General features: G+C 37.6%; 1 protein-coding gene across 9 annotated transcripts in view; it reads left to right on the forward strand.

Moving 5' to 3' along the window:
• Positions 1-1,119: 1,119 nt before the first annotated feature.
• The window catches only part of FAM184A (family with sequence similarity 184 member A), a 133,821-nt gene continuing 112,698 nt past the window's right edge, over positions 1,120-22,242 (forward strand). For all 9 annotated transcript variants that reach the window (XR_013765394.1, XR_013765395.1, XM_079149004.1 and 6 more), the window contains exon 1: positions 1,120-1,423. Coding sequence is in view for 7 of the 9 variants with exons in the window: in XM_079149004.1 (XP_079005130.1) it covers positions 1,256-1,423 (168 nt within the window). In the remaining 2 variants the exon portion in view is untranslated. The remainder of the gene's footprint in view (positions 1,424-22,242) is intronic.

Raw genomic sequence — 22,242 nt, forward strand, 5'->3', positions numbered from 1 at the left:
AACAGAAAATTAGTAGTGAATAACACACTCAGGAAGGTAAGAAAATGAAAGTAATGATAATTTTTGGCACAGCCCCCAAAATCCTTAAGGGGCTGTAGTCTTGTTCCATCTAGTTTTTCCCTTTACTTTCACTCCATTCCTGTTCTTACTCATTTCCAGTCAATTAGATTTCATATGTAACTGTTTCAAACTCCATTAGTCTGGGGAGAAGTAGGGATGCATTTGATTGAGGGGGTGCATTCCCTCCACACGTGTACACACTTGGCATTAATTAAGGGACAGCGCCCTGGCACATAGTAGGTCCGCCCAAGACATTGTAATAATAATACTTGTGTGAGTTTGGAAGGAAGGGTCAAGGCAGAGATTATCGGATTCCCCATTACTCCACTACCCACATCTGCGGTGCTGAGGTCACCGTCGTTAGGAAACTGGACATTTGCCGCTCTTCTAGATAAACAGGCACTTCTAGGGCCCTGTACACACGAGGATGCACGCGGAAAGCCTCTGTAAAGCTCGAGTACCACGCATCGCGCTAACCTAAGGTGACCACCGCCTCAGCCTCTCTGGCCGAATTTTTTTGCCTAAGGCTGCAAGCTCCCACGCGAGGCTAGCCGCCTGAGCCCCGCCTCACCGGTCCCAGCAACCCGGCATGAGCGGTCCCACAGCGCCCTTCGCCCGGCGCCCGCTCCCGCCGCGTGGCTGCGGGCTGGCGGCGGCGCGGGGCGGGGCTTGGCTGCGGGGAAATGACGTCGCCAGCCCCGCGCGCTCCGCGGGCCCGAGCCGCGCACCCTGGTAACGGCCGCTCCACGACTCCCGAGTCCTCCTCCATGTCCCCGCCTTCCCCCGCTGCAGCCCGCCCCGTCTCCTCCTCCCTCCGCAGCCCCGGCGGCGGCCGTCTCGCCTGGTCCCGGGTGCGGGCTGCGAGCGGGGCCGGAGGATCCCTGCTGCCCACGACGCCCCCTCCGGGCGCGGGCTGAGGCGAGAGCGGGCCTGATCTCCCGGCCGTCGCCGCCGGACCCTGGAGCGTCCGCCCCACGCGGCGGCGTCCGTGGCCTCGGGCCGGCGGGACCGCCCCGTCCCTGGAAGGGTGTGACCGAGGGGTCGCGGACCGGAGGGCCTCAGCGGCCGAGGCTGGCAGACGCAAGGTGTCGGGTCGGGAAGCGGCCACTTAGGCTTTTGCCACCCAGACGTCGTTGCTCCGCGGGCCTCCCGGCGGGCGCGGACACAGGTGCCCCGGTCGGGGTCTGTGGGGAAGATGGCGACCCCGGGCATGAGCTGGCAGCAGCACTATTACAGCGGCTCCGCAGCCGGGGCGGCCAAATTCGCGCCCTCGCCGGCCGCAGCGCAGCTGCCTGGGCACTGCGTGGACTACAGCCAGGACATGCACCTGAAAATGAGCAAGAAAATCGCCCAGCTTACCAAGGTAACGGGCGGGGCGGGGACAGCGGGGACCCTGTGCGCGCCGAGCCGAGCTCGCCTGCCCGCCTGCCCCCTGCAAGGCAGTGCGCCCTGACCCGGGGCGAGCCTAAGGGGCCTCCTGAGGAGAAGCAACAGCCCGAGATTTACCTCTAAAACCTCTCAAACTTAGGTGGGACGCTGACGACGTGAATTTAAACTATGTGACAGTGCAACTGGATTTATGGGACTTGCTGAATTTATGGGATTTGCACCTCTGCCCTTTAGGGTTAACCCTGCGCAGAACAAATTAGGGTTTACTTGCTCAGTTCCACAACGTGCATCTGCCAGGGCTCCAGGAGGCAACACACTAGAGTACCGTATGAAGTACAGTACCGTATTTACCTAATATGACCCGACTCCTCGGAATTAATGAGTATCTGTTATTGGTTACGCATTTATGGGGAGAATAAACTTTCTGAGATTATCCCAAGGAATGTAGCAGGGTAAAACCTACCTTGTGTGCCTTTTGGGGAATTTAATGAGTCATTCTTTATCCTGATAAAATGTCAAACAAGGCTTATTAGATGAATCACACTGTCTGCGTTTAGTTAAGCGGTTCAGTTTACCAAAAGATAGTTTTCAAAGAGCAAACCGCTTGCGTATTTGATCAACTGTAATTTAGGATGGTACCTATGTTAGCTCGTCTTCTAAGTTAGTAAATGTTGATAATAGAAAAAGAGTTGATGCCTGACGCAAGAGAAGTTCAGATCAATTATCCTGCTCTGTTTAGATCTTACTGGCAATTTAGCAATACCCATTAAGTGAGAAGTGATATGTGGTTTCTGGAAGTTAGGAGAGCTGTTAACCACTTGATAAGAGGATTGGTATGCTGAGAGGAAGACATTGGGGGCGGGGATATTACTAGATAAACTGAAGTCTGACTCCAAAATTTTCAGTGTATACTTTCACTAGTAGTTGGTCTTTTTGAGAGGGTAAACTAAGGCATTAGAATTGGAAGCCGGGGGAAGAAATAAAAGGGATGAAAGGTAATAAAACAAGGAATAAATGAAGGGTAAAAAGATTTCAGTGAAGAAATGTTATTGAAATTAGAAAGAAAAATAACAGGAAAAGACTAAAGAATGAGGGAACAATGGAGGCAAAAAAGAAAAGGTGCAGGTGTACAACAGTAAATCTCAACCATGCAAAGCAAGCAATGTTTTGTGAAGTTGTTTGTTCTTTGTTTTGTCTTTTTATTCTATGTCAACACAGTCTCAGAGGTTGCTAAGTGTTCAGTTTTTACTATTTCCACGTGTGACAGAGGGTTCCCAAATTCAGAGAAAGAAAGATCTAGGAAGAAATAACAGAGAGTCATCAGAGCATTTCTACAATTGGGGGCTAAAGGCTAGGTTAGAAGTGTTTGATCTTCATAATATTGATGTCCAGAGTGAAGTACATGAGTATTTAGTTATTCTGATTTTTTTATTGGAGCATATCCACACATCCTTTGTTCTTATTTTAGATTGTAACCCTCCAGAGCTCTGCCATAAGTAATAGAAACACTTAATAAATTGGTAGTGGAATTGTGTACTCTTTAATAAAAAGCTGTTTCACTTCGGTAAACTTTATTTTCTTTATAGTTACACTTTTCAATTTCCTGTTCTTTTATCAGAAAAAAAAAATTCACAGAAGATAGGATATTGCTTGGATGTTGATATCGCTTTTTGTCTTTATACTACCCTCTTTGAATCTAACGAGCCAGTGCCCCTGTGCCAGTGCTCCATCACTGCAGAGTGTTGCACCTAATCCTTGTTGGGGGTTATTTGGACTCTGATTCAGTGTTTGTAGTTACAGTCTCTAAACACTATCACCATGCCATCAACGTTTTAAATGCTTCAGACATTTAACCCCTCATACTAGGGTTTCTCAGTGTTGCATTGTTGACATTTTGCATTGGTTAATTCCTTGTTGATGATCTGTCTTGTGCATTACAGGATGTTTAGCAGTGTCACCGCACTACCTAGTTGGTATCAGTAGGACCCCCACCCAAATTGTCCCCTCCCTGTTTTCATGATAGTAAGCATTACAAAATGTTCCTGGGGCAGAGTGGGGCAAGGGGGGGGGGTGAAATTATGCCAGGTAAGGGATAAATAATACTGAGTAAAGAAATATCTAGGGGGTTCTCCCACCTCTATGTCTTGCCTTTATATTTACTAAGATAAAGTATGAGAATGAAACAATCCAATAATAGGACTCTTGATACAGCCAGTTCCCCTCAGTTTCTGAAAGCATAAATAAGTCCTGCTTCCCTTATGCACATTTGGAAATTGTCAAATTTTAGTCATATACACTTATTGTAAATATTAGACCATAAGCACAGAATCATTAATGTGTACACGTACATACATGTGTATTATGTGTGTATCTGTGTGTCCATATACATTATGTGTGTGTATGTAGTTTGAAACCTTGCTAGTATCTGCTCTATAAAAGTTTTACTCATGAAGAGTTTACTAGTAAATTCACACCAGTAGAGAGATTAAATAGAACTATGGTTGCAACTTGTTAATATCTTATATTTCTATTAGATACTATAAAGGTAACCATTAAAAGAGGATCTATTTTCTGGAGAAAAAGTCAGTAAAATCACTCCTCAGCATTATAGTAGCAGTGTAATTAATATGCCTTGGGAATGTGGCACACTGTCCTGAGTTAAAACTTCCACTGTATTACTTGCTAGTATTATGACCTTGATCAAGTCACTAAACCTTGAGCCTCAGTTCCCAAATCTTTAAAATAAAGATGATGGTACCTATTTTGGAGAGTTGTAGGCTCTTAATTCAGGCTATCATTGAAAATACTTATTATATACTAATAGTAAAATATGGGCAATATATTTTTAAAATACTCCTATAAAATTTCTTCTTCTAGTAGCATTATATGATAGTGTATTTATTTTGAGGATTTCTTCCAAACTCTATAAAAATGTATATAGTAATTATTTTCCTTTTTGAATATCAGTAAAGATTTCACATTTTGCATTGTTGTAGTATAGTACTGAAAGGCATGTTTCAAGAAATCTGGGTGGCTATGAAAGGATAAGGATGAAAGTTATCTGTATTATAGTATAATAAGGCTCAGTATGTTTTTAACTAAAGAAAAATTCTCAACTGTATGCATAATTGTTCAGATACTGTTTTTCAAGAGCCTGTGATACCAGCCTTCTTGTGGTAAGAACTGTAGTTCTTAAAGCATGCTTTATGTAAGGGGACTTTGCTAAATGTTAGAGATGCAGTGGGGAGCTGGATACAGGCTCTGCCTGTTAAAGGATGTCTAGCTAAATAGGTCACCCATGTCAACTTTTAAGAATTAATAATAGATTCTTGAATTAATAATAATTTTTATGTTGCTGCACAGTTCTGAAATTGTTATGGTTGAACTATCTCAATAAGACAGGGAAGCTGGGTGAATTCCATTCTGTTTTATAAGACCACATTTGCATACTTCTCTGTTTGTCCCTATCATACCTCCCCATCACCCCCCCCCCCCCCCCCCACACACACTGGGAATTGTATCCAGGGGCACTGGGACTGGGAGCTACTTCCCTGGCCCTTTTATATTTTATTTTGAGATAGGGTCTTGCCAAGTTGCCAAGCTGGCCTGTAATTTAACAATCCTTCTGTCTCAGCCTCCTGAGTAACTGGAATTACAGGTATATGCCATTGCTTCCTGCCTTCTGTTTGGACTTCATAGTGCAATAGGTTAAAAAGCAATACTTGTGAGGTGTAATTATAAAAGTCTTTTTTTTTTTTTTTTTTGTCTCTTTTCAGTTTTTTTGTTTTTGTCCCCTTTCTGTCCCTTTCAATTTACTCTGAGGCTGGTTTATTCTCTGCCATGAGCGAACTTGATATTTCTGGTTACTCTTTGATAATAAAAATCATCCTTTAGTAGCTAAGTCACAAGGGTCTCAGCTTGATTATTAAAATGTCCAGTGCCAACAAATAAAAATTCCAGACCAAACCTAAACCTAAATTAAACATGAAGCTTCTTCCCCCATGCCTACCTTTTGGTCCTGCATATTGCAAGAGGGAAGCTAGTCACTGGGGGAGGGCTTCATTGACTTTTTTTTTTCTTCTGACTCTACTCTACTCTTCCTCCTTTGTCTTGCCAGTTCTGGTTTCAGGTCCCTCCAAAGAGGAGGAAGAAGGAAGGGAAGGAGGAAAAAGGAGCTTCAGAGTTATAGCTGAGAAGCTAGATGATGGTCTGTCTTTAGTACTTTTATGGTTTTGGTAGATGTTTTTAAAGATTTTTCACTTGAGGATCCTGTATCTCCCATCTTAGTTGCTTGAGATTTTCACTTTAAGGTCCTTGAAAATGAAAATGCATTCTGGCTGGTTGCTGGCTTATTCCTCCACCTTTTGGAGCTGGAAGTACCTTCAATTTCATTTTACTAAAGTCTGTTCAAACTCCAGGTAATCCTCTTGGATGGAGCCATGTGATTCCACCACATGGATCTGTTTCTCTCCCACAGGACCCATATCTGGTCTATAGGGACCAATCATTCTTTGCACAAACACTGGGAATGGTCCTAATTCAGCCATCTTTCTCGTTCTAACATGTGTCTTCATTCAGCTTCTCATCATTTTGATTTTCTAGGGATGAATCAGGTGCCAGGTCAGATGTTCTGGGAAGTGCTTGAGACCTGTATCAAGCCCTTCCCCATAAAAAGGCATGGGTCCTTATTACCATAAATCTCAATGATATCTCCAGAAACAGCTCTGTAACCTCCCTGAAGTTCTATCTTACTAGTGTTGGTTGGAGGTTGGAGATGACATACTTAATACCAAGCTTATGGCTCTTTTACCTAGAAATGTCCTGACCTATTTAATCTTTGTTGGGTTTTTCTTACTCAGAATTCTTATAATATTTATTATCTGTAATTTGCAAATACCGTTATTGTGTTTGTAAATATACCTTGTTTCCCTGATTTGATTATACCTTTCTCATTATAGGGACCATATCTCATATTTTGTCTTACCTTAATATGAATGCTTTGCACATAGTATAAAAGTTAATGGGTATATATTGAAGATGATGATAGTTGTAGTGGTGATGATATGCCAAGTAGTTTTGTTATACAGTAGAAAAAGTAGTATTTTTGAGAAATTATATCTGCTACTTTGCTAGGTTAATGATAGATTAGTTCAATTAAGTTAAAATATTCTTAGGTATTTAAATGTTCATTGACTTCCCCTTTAACTGCTTCAAAAAGCTATACTATTTCTTAATACACTTAAATATTGTTATAAAAATAAATATATCAAGCACTTTGTCTAAAATATAAACATTGTCATTTCAAAATGTAGGTCATTAAAATAGTAGTTTCTTAGCAAATATTTTAGAAAGTTTTATTATCATTTAATAATAACTGCTTTTGTATTATATCCAAAACCAGAATGTGTTTGTATAAAGCTTAAACCAGGGGAAATTCCATACAGTCCTGTTTTCTTTACATTAAATAAAACTGATTTTCACTAATTGGTTTGTGTGCGTGTATACATTTTTTATAGTTTAATATCTGGGAAATTATAAATTACCTAAGTAAATAACCCATTTTGGAACAACTCAGGATTTTGAACTAGAGTTGTAAATATCCTCATAACAATCGACTGTGTTTCAGCTTAGTACTAACACAAGCCAAATGCAGCATTTTTTTTTTTCCTTTGTTAACATTGCAGTTTGGCCATCATGTTGTGCAATAGCTTGGATGTAATCTTTTAGTCATAGGTGAGTGCTTTGGATTAATTGCTTGTATTTTACTAATGGATACAAGATCATGATGTTCTATTAATTAATTGTCCATAAACTTCAAAAGAGACTGCTTTTAGAGTTAAAAGGTTTAGAACTGGCAGACTTTGACAAGCCTAATCCTCTCTTTTATAGATGCAGAAATTGAGGATCCAAAGTTATTTGAATATTGCACAGCCTTGTCACTGGCAGGACTTGAACCCAGGTCTCTAAATTGGTCCAGGAGGGGGGTGGCTATACCAGTAGGTTTCTTTTCTGTAAGTTTACCTTCTTCCTAACGTTAGTTGTTCAGTAAGAGGTCACAGAGTTTTTTTTTTTTTTCCCTGTAGGAACCATATTTTACTTACTATCTCAATCGTGGATTTTTGATAATAAGTGAAACCAATGTGCTTCTCCCATACAATGTAGAAAATTTCTGGGTTTATAGATTGTATATTTTGTAGCTATGGCTCAGTAATTTTGTAACAGAGCTATATATGTGTGCCTGTGTTTTAAAATAAAAGTCATAATATTAACAGTTTTAGCTGTTTCAGACCTAAAAAATTTTAATTACATTGATTTGGAGACTGCTATGTGGTGTAAAAGTTACTACAATGGTTATTTTAGGATGTTTTTCCTTAACTGCTTGCTTTCTTAATTGTATTGTTACCTAGACCCAATTCCAGAAGGCAATAAGTTGGAAATTTTCGTTTGTATCATTTATTCTTTATGAAAATTCTTTATTGTCCTCTAATTCTCAAGGTCTTAAAAATTTGTTTGAAGGATAAGGGTCTGGTAGGACTATGTTATTGAAGTAATTTGTTCATTTAAATTGAATTAGTAAATTCCCTGTATGTTTACTCTTATAATTATGAGTATTTCTGAAAATTTTGTATTTAAGTTTGAGATGAGAAAGACAAAGTTATACAAGACTTATAAAGCAAGTAAGATTCTGAATGAATTGATAAAATACTGTCATTCTTTCCTTTTGATTGATCTTGTGAGATTTTAAAAAGCAAAAGCAAAACTCCTATCTCTGAGCATCCAGATAAAGTTAATATTATGCCTTGAAATGGAATTGGTTTGAATAACACTTATTTTTTTATCCTGCAGGCCACTTATGAATGAAAAGGACATTAAGTAAAACTGTCAGAATTGGTGCTTCATAACCTTTTTTAGAAATGGAAACCTGAGGGGAACAATTGCTAACTGAATTGGGGATTTTAAAAAAGTAAAAACAGTGTTATAAATGGTAATTTGATATGAGGGAATGTTGTTCTCAGGCTTTTGTTTTATATTTCAGGTGTGTTCTGAGCCATAGGAGTTCTTTTAGCTTTGCCTGAGAACTTTTGTCCTTTAAAATATTATACTCATATGTCCTATTCAAAATGCATGGGACTAAAAGTGTTTCAGATTTCAAAGTTTTTAAAAAAATATTTACATAGACTTTATTGGTTGAGTATTCCTAATCCCAAATCTAAAATGCTCTAGAATTAAAAATCTTTGAGCATCATGACAATAAAGTTTTGGAGCCTGCCACAGTGGCACCACCTGTATCCTATGCTTCTAGGAAGGCTGAGACATGAGGATTCCTTTAGCTCAGGAGTTCAAGGTCAGCTTGGGCAATGCAGCTGGTCCTCATCTCAAAACAACAACAAAATGGATTTTGGACTACAAGTCTAGTACATATTTGTTTTATCTGTACTAGAAAATGTTATTTTACTATTAGTCATTTCATGTTTTAAAATAAATTTTGGAAACACTGATCATCACAAAAATTGCAGACTGCCAGTTGTAGTCAGTATTTTGGTATACTAAACATTTGAGACTAAAGCAAATATCTTAGAAAATCTTTTATTTTTAGCTTTTTATTAAACTACATCAGTGAGCTACTGTCATTTGTAGACCTCAGGCCTATGTCATTAATAACTTTATCATTCTTTCCTACCACAACTTCTACAAGAATATATAAAAATTAGTACATTGAATATATATATATGTATATTTGTTGAATATATATAAATATATATATGTGTGTATATATATTTGTCCTGTATCTATTACTACTGTCATTTTTATTTGAAAATGAAGGCTTAACCTACCAAAGGCCCTACAGTAGGTGGGAGAACAAAAGACTTAGTGATCAACAATAAAGTGTGCATTTGGGTAGTTTAAATTGTTACTCTGTGCCACCTCATTTATTATAAAGGAGATTGTATTTCTAATGAACTTTTAAAAATTGCTTATCTGTACTTCCTCATTTATGTGTACCATCTCTATATTGAACTTTAAGGAGTTTGAAAGTAAAACGTTTTGTCCATAAATTACATTGCTAGTATTTAGATTATCAACAAAGCTGATAATTTTAGTAATTAGGATAAATTCCTATTTATCTGAAATTATTGGGAAATGAGCTCAAATAGTGGTTAAATAAAGGATTATAATTTTTCACCTTAATTTTAAACCATATCATACACAAATTATATTGGAATCCATTATCACCTCCAGATCATTATTATCATCATTAGTAAAGATGCAGGAAATTAGGCCAATTTTGTACTAATGCTTTTAGGCCAAACTTATAAATGATGAAAATTTATTTCTGAAAAATTTTGTTAATTCACTTTTTATTTGCCATGGCTCCCTTTCTTATAAAATGAAGTACAAAATTTGACTGTGCAAATTCTAGGCATTGACCTTTTTGGTCGAGCAGATTTAGTTTATTCCAGAGAATGTGTGTCTGTGTTCACAGGTATGAGTTGAGTATCACTTATGTGAAATACTTGGGACCAGAAGTATTGAACTTTTGAATTTCATACTTTCAGATTTTTCAATATTTGCATACACATAATAAAATATTTTGGGGCCCTAAGTCTTAACACAAAATTTATTTATATTTCATATACACTCCTACACAGTCTAAAGGTAATTTTATACAATATTTTTAGTGTTCTTGTGTTTTGACTGTAACCTCTCACATGACACCTGGTATGGAATTTTCTACTTTTAGTGTCATGTTGGTGCTCAGAAAGTTTCATATCTACCAGAATTTTGGGTATTTGAATTAGGGATGACCAACCCATTTTCATTTCACATTTTGTTCCTCCTCAAGTACAGTCTTAGCAGAATCTCATTTCTTTCAGAAAACATTTTATGATCAACATACTAAATAGTATTATTTTCTTACTCTTAAATGTTTTGCCTAGTGAAACATATAAACAAAGTATGTGCAATTTGTGGGGAAAGGTGTGTGTTTGAGTGTCAATGCTGTGTATGTTTAATGGTCTACACAGAGTAATAAAAGAAGATACACTTAAATATGAGCATATATAGTTTCATATGTTTGATAAATTAGTTGAATGCTAACCCATGAAAGACATTGTAGAAGGCACTACTAAGTATTTATTCCTATTAATTTATATTCCATTTTGGTCTATATGTTTCTCACTTTTCAATGTAATGGAAATATATTAATCATATATAATAATTACAACATACTTATCAATACATGAATCCTGACAAATTTTAAATATATAATTCTGGGCAATGTTTTATATTTGACTTTGACTTGGTTCTTTTTTTTTTTTTTTTAAGTTGTTCATGAACCTTTATTTTATTTATTTATATGTGGTACTGAGAATTGAACCCAGTGCTTCACACATGCTAGACAAGCGCTCCACCATTGAGCTACAACTCCAGCTCCTGACTTGGTTCTTTCTGCATAAAAATTATATATCTGTTTTTTTTAGATAAAGAAACACTAGTGCCTTCCAACTTTCTTAATTATTAAAATTTTTATTGTAATTTATAATCAGAGAATGCTTTAGTTGACACCTTCATTCTATGGTAACAAATCTCTGTAATACATTTCAGAGGCGGTTAACAAGAAATTTCAGTTTTCTGAAACCCAGAAGTTAATGTTTCTGTGTTAGGTCTATCATATGGGTCAGAGATATGGTTCAGTTAGATCTCTATTTGAATTTCAATGTCTCTTCATACTAGTGTATAACCTTCAAAATGTTTTAACTTCTCAGAAACCGTGTCCTCATATGTAATAAGATAATAACAAAGTCTACCTCTCAGATTTATCATAAAGGTCAAAGGAGATAATTTATGTAAGTGAGAAGCAGTCAGTAAATGTCAAGTCCTACTCATTCCCCAGACCCCTCTATCTTGATTCAGACTCTGCTGACATCATCTGTAACACTAAAGTATATCTTTTCATATATTCTCTTCTGATAGAGAAATGTTTTACATTGTTGGGGAACACAGCTATCTAAAGTAAAGGTTGATCAACAAATGAAATAGTTCTCATTGTTCACATGGTTATGTTTTGTTCCAGGGGAAATACACTGTTAGATTCCTGACAACACTTGGTCACAACATACCTATAACCTCATCAGCCTATAACCTTGTTTTATGTGCATTTCTGTTTAAAATACTTTGTTTACTATGTATTGTTGATTTGGTAACTCTGTGTAATTCATGCCTGAATGAAGCTTATCTAACCCACCATGAGTGTAGATTTTGGGGTTACATACACATTTTAAAAAGTAGGTGAATTCACAGATATGGAGTCCATGAATAGAGTATCAGTTATATCTAAAAATGGAGACATAACTTTGCATCTGTTGTTTACTTAGCTTCTGCTCTCACTTGTCATCTGTTGTCATGGTACTGTGTGATAGTGACTCTTGTTACCACCCTAACCACCCTCATAAGAATGTGACTGTTACTCTTATTATCTCTCCAAACACCCTCTGATGAGAGGGGTGGAAGGGATCATGGAGGTGGGACTACTTATCTTTTGTATGAGTTGCCAGTTTCCCATTAGCCACCCTGTAATCATAAGCATAGGTTAAAATTACATTCACATTCTCTCCTTTTACATTAGTGGTAATCTTCATAATTAGAACCTGAATATGCTACATTGCTCTAGGCCAGAAAAAAGCAGTAAGATGTATTTATTATTCCAGAATCTGTAGCAAAAGCTTCAAAAGTATAGTGTTGTTTATTTTAATTTAAATAAAGTCTTTTATACTCATGATTTGCTTAAAATACATGTGCACTTCTTCACAGCATAAACTGTCAGTGTGGTAGTTAGTTCTGTTAAATCTCTCTAGGCACCTAAAGATAACTAGAAATCTTAAATTCTGAAACTTCAGCACATTTGGCTGGGTAGTTCTGGATTGACCTTATACTAGATATAGAAAGCTTTTTAAATAGTATTTATTCAAATTTAAAATGTCTCAGTGTTGGGGTCTTAAGCCCCCCCACCCTTCTTGACCAGCGACAAGGGAAGGGGACACTCCCCAACAAGGTCAGACCGGGATAGGTAAGGCTGACTGACCACCTGCTCCCAGCCCTCCGTGAGGAGGACAGACGCGTCAGGGAGACCCGTCACAGCAGGAACTCGTTTATTGAGGAAATCACACAGCTTTTATGTAGGGTGGGGGCTAGGTGGGAACCAATCAGCGTAAAGGTCAGCAAGGCATGGGGTGTTCACGCAGGCAAGAGTCCCATAGGACTATATGGCAAGCACGAGCTGATCACGTTCGTGGAACTATTGTTAACCAATCCCTGACAGTGGTCCGATTCATTGTCATTAACTATTGAAACCGCCTTTGAGGCCTTGATCTTGCTCACTTGCCAGGGAGTAAGGAGTCAGCCTGAGTTAGTTAACGTGTCATTAGTCCCAACATCTCAGGCACATGGTCTCTATACTGACAAAGGCCTTCCTTAAATGACTTAGAAACAATGTGCACTTTCAGTGTTGTAATAGTAGTATACGTTCATACCTGTCCATTTTTTCTTGTCCCACTTGCTTGGTGCTTATCAGAAAATACTGATGAAAAAGGAGCCCAGGTAAGAGTACTCTGTGGTTATGAGTTAGAAAAGTTAACGTATCTGGAGTAAGTAACAATTTGACTTGAACCAAGCCCATGACTTGAATATTGCTCTCTTGAGGATGATATATGCCTTTTCCCTTCAACCCTGAGTCACCCTTTCTATTTGCTTTTTAATTCTAATTTCTTTTTAAAAAAATATTTTCTAGTTGTTGATGGACCTTTATTTATTTATATGTGGTACTGAGAGTCAAACCAGGTGCCTCAAACATGCTAGGCAAGTTCTCTACCACTGAGCTACGACCCCAACCAAATTCTAATTTGTGTGTCATTGCTAGAGAAAACAATAGATTGTGGCAGAATACTGCAACCCCATCATTCTACACAAAGATGTCCACAACCTAATCCCAAAAACCTGTGACTGTTACTTTAACATTTGCAGGTCTGGTTTACTTAAGGATTTTGAGATAAGATTATTCTTGATTATTTAGTTGGGGCAAATGTAATAACAAGGATCCTTTTAAATGAAAGAGGGAGGCAGAAGAGTCAGTGTCAGAGTGACTGAAATGTAGAAATATTTGACCAGCATTTTGCTGATTTTGAAGATGGAAGGAAACCACATGCCACAGAATGTAGGTGGCTTCTAGAAACTGGAAAAGACAAGAAAACCACTTCTCCCCAAGAGCCTTCAGATGTCAGCCTGACAAAACTTCACACTTCTGACCTCTAGTATTGTATGTTTAGTAACTTTCTTTATAGTGAATTTTCAAAGTAGCAGTAGGAAACTAATGCAAGTATTTGTATTGCTCTCTATAAAATCATGTAATCCACTTTTATCTGATTGCTAGTATTGCTGAAACTTCTGATATTGAAAATCTCCGAATTGACAGTTATGTCCTCTCTTCTTTCTCTATACATAGTGGATAGATTAGCTACTTTTCTACTTTACTGAAACTATCAAGACTGTCAAGCTTAAGTTATTGTCTGGGCTCATTCTCTCCTTAAGAGAACTTTCTCCTCCCTTAACCCTTATGTGTTGCTGCTTCTGCATTTCAAATAGATTGGGACAAATGAGAATCAAGGAAACAAATTGGGAAGCTCTTGTGTTAATATTGGTGAGAAATGACAAGAGCCTGGATTAGAATGATGGTAGCAGAAAAAGGAAGGGATATGAGAAACATTTTGGAGAAAACCTTTTCAGGACTTTGTGACCGTTTCTTGTAGGACAACAGGTCTCATTCATATACCAAGTACTTACGTATTTGATGAATGAGAAAGGGAATGAATGACTAGGCACTCATGATGGATTAGTATGAATTGAGATAGTAATATTAGGAAGGACATATATCAGTTACTTATTTCTTAATAACATTACCCTCTAACCTGCAATTTAGCAGCTTAAAACAAACATTTGCTAACTTACATAGTTTGAGGTTTGGGAATGTAGGTGTCCCTTGGCCATGTGGTTCTGGCTCAGGGCTTCTCAAGAAGTTGGCTAGGGCTGTTGTCTCTGAGGATTTGACTAGCATTGGAAGTTCCACTTTTGAGTTCACTTATATGGCTGTTAGTAAGGGACTTTAATCCTTTTCCACATGGAACTCTCCACAGCAAATGCTCTGAAGTGGGGAGGGAGAGAGACCAAACGAAAGCTATGGTCTCTTTATAGCATAATCATAAAGTGACATGCCATCACCTTGGATATATCCTGTTGGTTACTCAAACCCACTGTGGCAAAATAGAGGAGGTATCTGTGCACACATTTGCAAAGTCTTCTGCATTTCTCTGGAGAGGACCATTGGTCAGGTTTGGGGGAGAGAATCAGGTGGGTTATTACAGAATAATCCAGAACCTGAATTTAACTGATAGGTATAGGAAAACCTTTAGATAATTCAGAACCTTGAGTTTTATCTAATAGATACAGAACAAGAACAATTTTGTTATTCTACCATTAAATTACTGTGTAGGGAAGGAAGTAAGGCTAGGATGTAGCAATAGATTCAGAGAAAATTTAGGGTTTCAGAGGACTGTTAGTGGATAGGAAGATGCTGATTAGAGCTTACTATGATGAGGAGGGATGAGTGATAAATCTGCAAAGTAGGACAAGCCATACCTACCACATTCCATAAGATAGATATTAGATTCAGGAGGAAACAGTGTTATAGAGATTCAGTAGCTTGGTTGGGGCCATGCTGCTAGTAGAGCTGGTGTTTGAACCTAGATTTGTCTAACTTGTTCCATGTTGCCCTTTTCAGAAGGCAGCATTGGGCAGTTTGATGAATATCCAAATCATTTGTAGATACTATGATTACTTAGGTGCAGTATAGTTGTTTGTTATATAAACAATATAAAATACAGGTTTGAGAAAGCAATGGGGCATAAAGGGAGTTCTGAGATGTAGGAAATTAGTTTTGTGTTTTTGTCTGGGTTATTGTTTACATGCTAGCTCAGAAATTTCAGAGAATACAATAAGGGCAAGTTGTGATGGCAGTCAATGGTGGAAGGAGCCAGGAAGTGGGGATGGACCCTGGAATTAACTTGAGGGCTATTCTGCAATACCATGGCTAAATGAAGTGGAATATAGGGCACTAGAATGCAGAGTCTTGTACACTGAAGATTTTTTAAAGCAGTAACTAGAAAATTATAATTATTTAACAAATGTTAAGCACACGAAAGTTTTAAAATGTGATGTATTTAAGTGAGTTATTTGAGCAACCTGTTTCTAACTTATTACACAAAATTAACTTGATTTATTTACACAAAATTTCCTGCAAATTATGTCATAGTAAAATAACAAATAGCATACATACAAATGCCAATATTATACTATTTACTAGATATGTGAAATTCTTTTTTTAGGTTTGTCACTTTTTTGTTGATACTTAACCTTATGTCTGAAAATAACTTCTATCAAATCTAAATATCTTTTATAAAACTAGCAGTTTATCTAACAAAAAGATATTGTGTTAAATATATCTTTTAGAGATAATATCTGTGAGGCATAGAACTTTATCCCTGAACAGAAGGTCAATTCAGTTGATATTTTTTGTCTTTGTTTTTTTCATAGTTTTATTGAGGTACAATTGAAGTATAATAAGATGCACATATTTGAAATATGCAGTTTGATCAGTTTTGATGTTTATGTGACAATACAGTCAATAAAAAAGCATTTCTAAGTTGGCTTGGTTTCTCCTTTGAATGGTTTTTCTCTAAGGTAGTTCCTCCCTTTGCTGACCTACATTGTTCTTTTTCATTTCCTCCTCTTGGAATATTTTGTTGAGAACATTCTGTAGTGCAGGCTTTCTGTTTGTAAACTCTTTTAACTTTTGTTTATCATGGAAGGATTTTATTTCATCTTCAAATCTGAAGGTTAGTTTTGCTGGGTATAGGATTCTTGGTTGGCAACCATGTTCTTTCAGAGCTTGAAATACATTGTTCCAGGCCCTTCTAGCTTTTAGAGTCTGCGTTGAGAAGTTGGCTGCTATCCGTATTGGTCTCCCCCTATGTGTAATCTGATGCTTTTCTCTTGTGGCCTTCAAAATCCTATCTTTATTTTGAATGTTAGGCATTTTCGTTATAATGTGCCTTGGTGTGGATCTGTTGTGATTTTGTGCATTCGGTGTTCTGTGAGCCTTTTGTATTTGATTTTCCATTTCATTCTTCAGGTTTGGGAAATTTTCTGATATTATTTCATTGAATAGGTTGTTCATTCCTTTGGTTTGTATCTCTGTGCCTTCCTCAATCCCAATAATTCTTAAATTTGGTCTTTTCATGATGTCCCGTAGTTCTTGGAGATTCTGTTCATGATTTCTTACCATCTTCTCTGTTTGGGCAACTTTAGTTTCAAGATTAAATATTTTGTCTTCATTGTCTGAGGTTCTGTCTTCCAAGTGGTCTAGTCTTTTGGTGATGCTTTCCATTGAGTTTTTAATTTGGTTTATTGTTTCCTTCATTTCAAGGATTTCCGTTTGTTTTTTTTTGAGAATCTCTATCTCTTTGTTGAAATGATCTTTTGCTTCCTGCAGTTGTTCTTTCAGCTTATTGATATTATCATTCATTGCCTGCATTTGCTCTCTTATCTCATCCTTTGCTTTGCAAATCATCTTAATCATGTATAATCTGAAGTCCTTTTCTGACATTTCTTCTACCATACTATCATTGGATTTTATTAATATAGAATCTAGATTTGTTTGGATCATTTTCTTCCCTTGTTTTTTCATGTTGTTCATGTATCTTCCCCTCTAGCAGTGCAGATCTGGGGTATTGCAGATTCCCCCTATAGGCTTATAGTGGCCGTATAGGTTTCCAAAACCCTTTCTTTATGGGGAGATCAATATTAGCAGTGCCCAATTCAGACACTACGTAATACTAGACCAAATAGCCCCTATGATGACAATAACAATATTGTCATAATAAACAGAATGAGTTCAAATATTATCTTCAGTAAAACAAACAGATTTGCAATAAGGTCTGCAGTTTCTAATGGAGGACAAAGAGGATGCAGAGGGATATAGAATGTGGCTGTTAATGGGATAAGAAAAGACTATACAGAAGTTCTAGATAATAGAAAGGGTGAGAGTGTAATCAAATGAAATTGGATGTTAGCACGCAAAAAAGGGAGAAAAAGACTCTGAGGGAACAGGTAAACAAAAGGAAAAGAGAGCAAGAAAAGTAAAGAAATAAAAACAAACTTTTTCAATAAGGAGAAAAAAGAAAATCTACAGTATAACAGTCATATAGTAATGAAACCTTCCAGAGTTCAGTAGCCTGATGCATGAGAGGTACCTGACAATGAGCTTCAAGCCTCCAGCAGGCGTCTCAGGATGGGTTTTGCCCCACCTAAAGATCGGAACTATGGCTTCTAGAATTATCCAAGATGGCCACTCTGGCTTCGAAATGTGTTGGCAAATGGGGAGCTGAAGCTCAGAGTGTGGCCATGGTCAGCAGGAAGTTCTGGAGGCGGGATGCAGTTGGCCAGGCAGGGGTCCTGGAGGTTGGGTGTGTTTGGTGTGGTTGCGGGATCCTGGAGGCCAGTTGCAATCAGTCAGTCTAGGGTCCCGGTGATAGGGCGCAGTCAGTTGGTCTGGGGGTCCTGGCAGCAGGGAGCAGTCAGTCAATGTAGGGCCCCAGAGGCAGGGAGTGATCGGTCGGGCTGAGGGATCCTGGAGACAGGGCTCAGTCATCTGGCCAGGGGTCCTACGGGGCCTGGCTGTTGTCTCAAAATGGCGGCAGCCACGTGTAATCAAACCTTCAGGTCCTGTAACAGTGAACTTCCAGGCAACAGCAGGCAGCTGGTGCTCCACTGGCGGTCGATGATCAGTTTGCAGACTGTTGTCAGACGATAGGGAGGTGAATCTCGTGCGTTGGGTGATGGATAGGTATAAGGCAGGTGATGGACAGGCCAAAAAGCATTTCTATTACTTTTTTAAAATTTGAAATTATGCAGACTATGTTTCCTCCATGATTTATTACCTTAGAAATAAGTCACCTTAAGATATATAGAACCCCATCCCAATAGTTCTGAATATTTCTGAATGTCAACTATTTCAGAATTAAATGGAACAGAGGTCAAGGAAGAAAGCACAAGAAAAGTAAATAAAAAGTGCTTTGAACTAAGTGCTAATAAAAGCTTAAGATATCAAGATCTCTAGGATGAAACAATATGCAGATGAACATTTATAACTTAAATTACTTGTATCAGAAAGAAGCTAAAATAACAAATTATTTTCAAATTATGGAGTAAGAAGGAAAAATAAGTAGGAGCAGAAATATATGAAATAGAGGAGAAATAATATAACTAAAATTTGATTAAAAAATAAACAAGCCTAATCAAGAAAAAAGCAAGAACAGAAAAATTGATGTTAGTGGAAAGGGAGCTATCAAAATAACCTACAGATGCTAAAAATATATTAAGATAATATTACAATTATATGCCAACATATGTGATAGCCATGGTCTATATTAGAGAAGGATCCATTTGCTGATGAGAAAAAGTGTATTTGCTCATTGATAGATGAAATATTCTATATATGTCCATTAAGTCTAAATTGTTGATCATATTTTTTTAGTTCTATAGTTCCTTTAGTTTTTGTTTGGAAAATCTATCCAGTAGTAAGAGAGGTATATTAAAATCACCCACTATTATTGTGTTGTAGTCTATTTGATTCTTGAAATTTAGAAGGTTTCTTTGATGTACATAGATGTTCCATTGTTTGGGGCATAAATGTTTATGATTGTTATGTTGTTGTATAATTTCCTTAAGCAGTATGAAATGGCTTTCTTTGTCCCTTCTGATTAGCTTTGGCTTCAAGTCCACTTTGTCTGATATGAGAATAGAAACCCTTGCTTGTTTACACAGTCCATGTGAGTGATATGTTTCTTCCCATCCTTTCACCTTCAGTCTGTGGATGTCTTTACCTATGAAGCAAAGCTCTTGGAGACAGCATATTGCTGCGTTTTGTTTGGTAATCCAGTCTGCCAGTCTGTGTCTTTTGATTGATGAGTTCAGGCCATTAATATTCAAAGTTATTATTGAGATATGATTTGTATTCCTGATCATTTGGGTTTATTTCAAGTTTTTAATTTGACTTAGTTTCTCCTTTGATTGACTATTCCTTTAGTGTCATTCCTCCCTATTAGTCCAAGGCTTAACCTCTGTATAATCATTTTAAATCCTTACCATTGTTTCATAAAATGAGTTTCACTTTCCCGCCCTAGAGAGATGCTTGTAGAGAAAAGTTAAAAGATAGCTTCACTTCCCCAAACCACCTGTTAACCGACCTGACTGAAATATCTCCTTATTTGTCCTGGCAGCCCACTGCAAGCTCTCAGTCAGCTCATGCGACCTTATGCAAGCAGACCATGCCAGCTCTATAAAACACCCCAGAGTTAAGTTCTCCCTGCCTCTCTTACCTTTTCTGAGTGATGGCCTTTGTCATGTCATTTATTACATACTTTCTACCTGTGGGTCTCTTTGCCTGGATTCTGTTCTGCTCATCTGTATCTTACTTCCCTTTCATTCCCTTTACTGGTTCCCCCCCCCCTTTTTTTTTTTTTTTTTCACATTTTATCTTCATGGAATATTTTACTGAGAATGTTCTGTAGTGCAGGCTTTCTATTCACAAATTGCTTTAACTTTTATCATGGAAGGTTTTTACTTCATCTTCAAATCTGAAGCTTAATTTTGCTGGATATAGGATTCTTGGTTGGCATACATTTTCATTCAGAGCTTGGTATATGTTGTTCCATGACCTCCTTGTTGTGGAGGTCTGGTTTGAGAAATCAGCTGAGATCCAAATTGGTTTCTTTCTATATGTAATCTGATATGATTCTCTCACAACCTTTACAATTCTATCTTTATTCTGTATGTTAGGCTTTCTCATTATAATATGCCTTGGTGTGTGTGTCTGTTATAATTTTGTACATTTGGGGTCTTGTAAGCCTCTTGTAACTGATTTTGCATTTCATTCTTTAGGTTTGGGAAATTTTCTGATATTATTTTATTGAAAAGATTGTACATTCCTTTGGTTTGTATTTCTGCGCTTTCACCTATCCTGGTAAATCTTAAATTTGGTCTTTTCATGTTATCCCATAGTTCTTGGAAGTTCTGTTTCTTAACATCTTGTCTGCATAGTCACCTCTATTTTTAAGATTATATATTTTGTCTTTATTGCCTGAGGGTTCTATCTTCCCAGTAGTGTAGTCTGTTGGTGATGCTTTCCATGGAATTTTTAATTTGGTTTATTGTTTCCTTCAGGATTTCTGCCCCCCCCCCTTTTTTTTTCAGAATCTCTGCCTCTTTATTGAAGTGATCTTTCACTTCCTGTGTTTTCTCTCTGATTTCATTCCTAATACTGTCCTTTACTTTGCAGATCAGTTTAACTGTGTATGATCTAAACTCCTTCTCTGACATTTCTTATGCTCTGGTGTCAGTGAATTCTGTTATTGGAGTATCTTGGTTTGTTTGGGGAACTTTTTTCTCTTTTTTTTTTTCATATTGTTTGTGTGGCTACCCATCTAACAGCATAGATCTGAGGGAGTAGAATTTCTTCCCTGTGGTCTTATAGTGTCCCTGAAAGTTTCTAGTACCTCACTGGGGGGAGACAAATAGTAACAACCAATGCAAACAATATACAGCATTAAACTAAATAGTTCCTACTATGGTGTCTACAATGCTAATTATCTCAATAAAAATGATATGATCAATTATTGTCTATAATAAAAACAGCATGTTTGCAAAAAGGTTTATAATTTCAAATGATGGACAGGGAGAGAACAGAAGTGATATTGGATATGATGAATATGAGGGAGGAGGAAAGAAGAAGTAAAAAATTAAAGAGAGAATAATAGATTCACTGTTGGCAAAAGAAAATAGATAATCAAGGAAAACAGGAAATATATATATGTATGTATATAAAGTAAAAATTAAAAGAAATTAAAAATAATAAAAATATAAAACAAAGCTAAAATATACTAATCAAACATCCTTGTTCACAAAAAACTAATTCATGAAACATATCTGGGTTCAAATATGCTAGAATGGGAAAAAGAGCAAAAAAATAAATATGTGTAAATGTCCATGTACCATTAAGGTCACAATTAAACAAAGAATTAAAAAAAAAAAAAAAAGATCGTGATGAAAAAAATAATTTTTTCTGTTGGAGTTCAAAGGTTTCTTACTTTCTTTTCTCAGCAGTTTTAGGTGGGTTCATCTGGAGCCTGATGCTCCACCCTCTGGATTGCTGTAGAGAGGGTGTTAATCCCATAGGCAGAATTCCTAGAGACAGGGTTTAGGCTTAGTTGGGCCCCACTCTCTTTGATAAATGCCATTGATCTGAAGATTTTAAATCAGTGCACCTCCAGCACCCAGTACTTGCTGGTCCATACTGGAAGACTGTACCCCAGGGATCTCACCTGGATTCCATTTGTGTGGTAGGGGAGCCAATTCTTAGTCCCCTTTCACCTTCAGACCCCCACCCTTTGCAGTTCCCAGCCAGTCCTGCAAGCAGTCAGATTTGAGGGGAAGGGCCAGATGGGTTGTCCCCTGTGTAAACATCTTTATCCACATTTGATTTTCTTCTGGTCACCTAACTACACTTTATTGTTGTGCAGTGTGTGTTTATTGGGCCTTTATTTCAGGACAAACTCAGATTTGCAGGAATTGGCCCCCTCAGTTGCCAGCCCCGATGTAGTGGCTGTAAAATGCTTACTTCCCTTG

This window comes from Sciurus vulgaris (genome assembly GCF_902686455.1).
Source record: "Sciurus vulgaris genome assembly, chromosome: 7".
Lineage (NCBI taxonomy): Eukaryota > Metazoa > Chordata > Mammalia > Rodentia > Sciuridae > Sciurus > Sciurus vulgaris.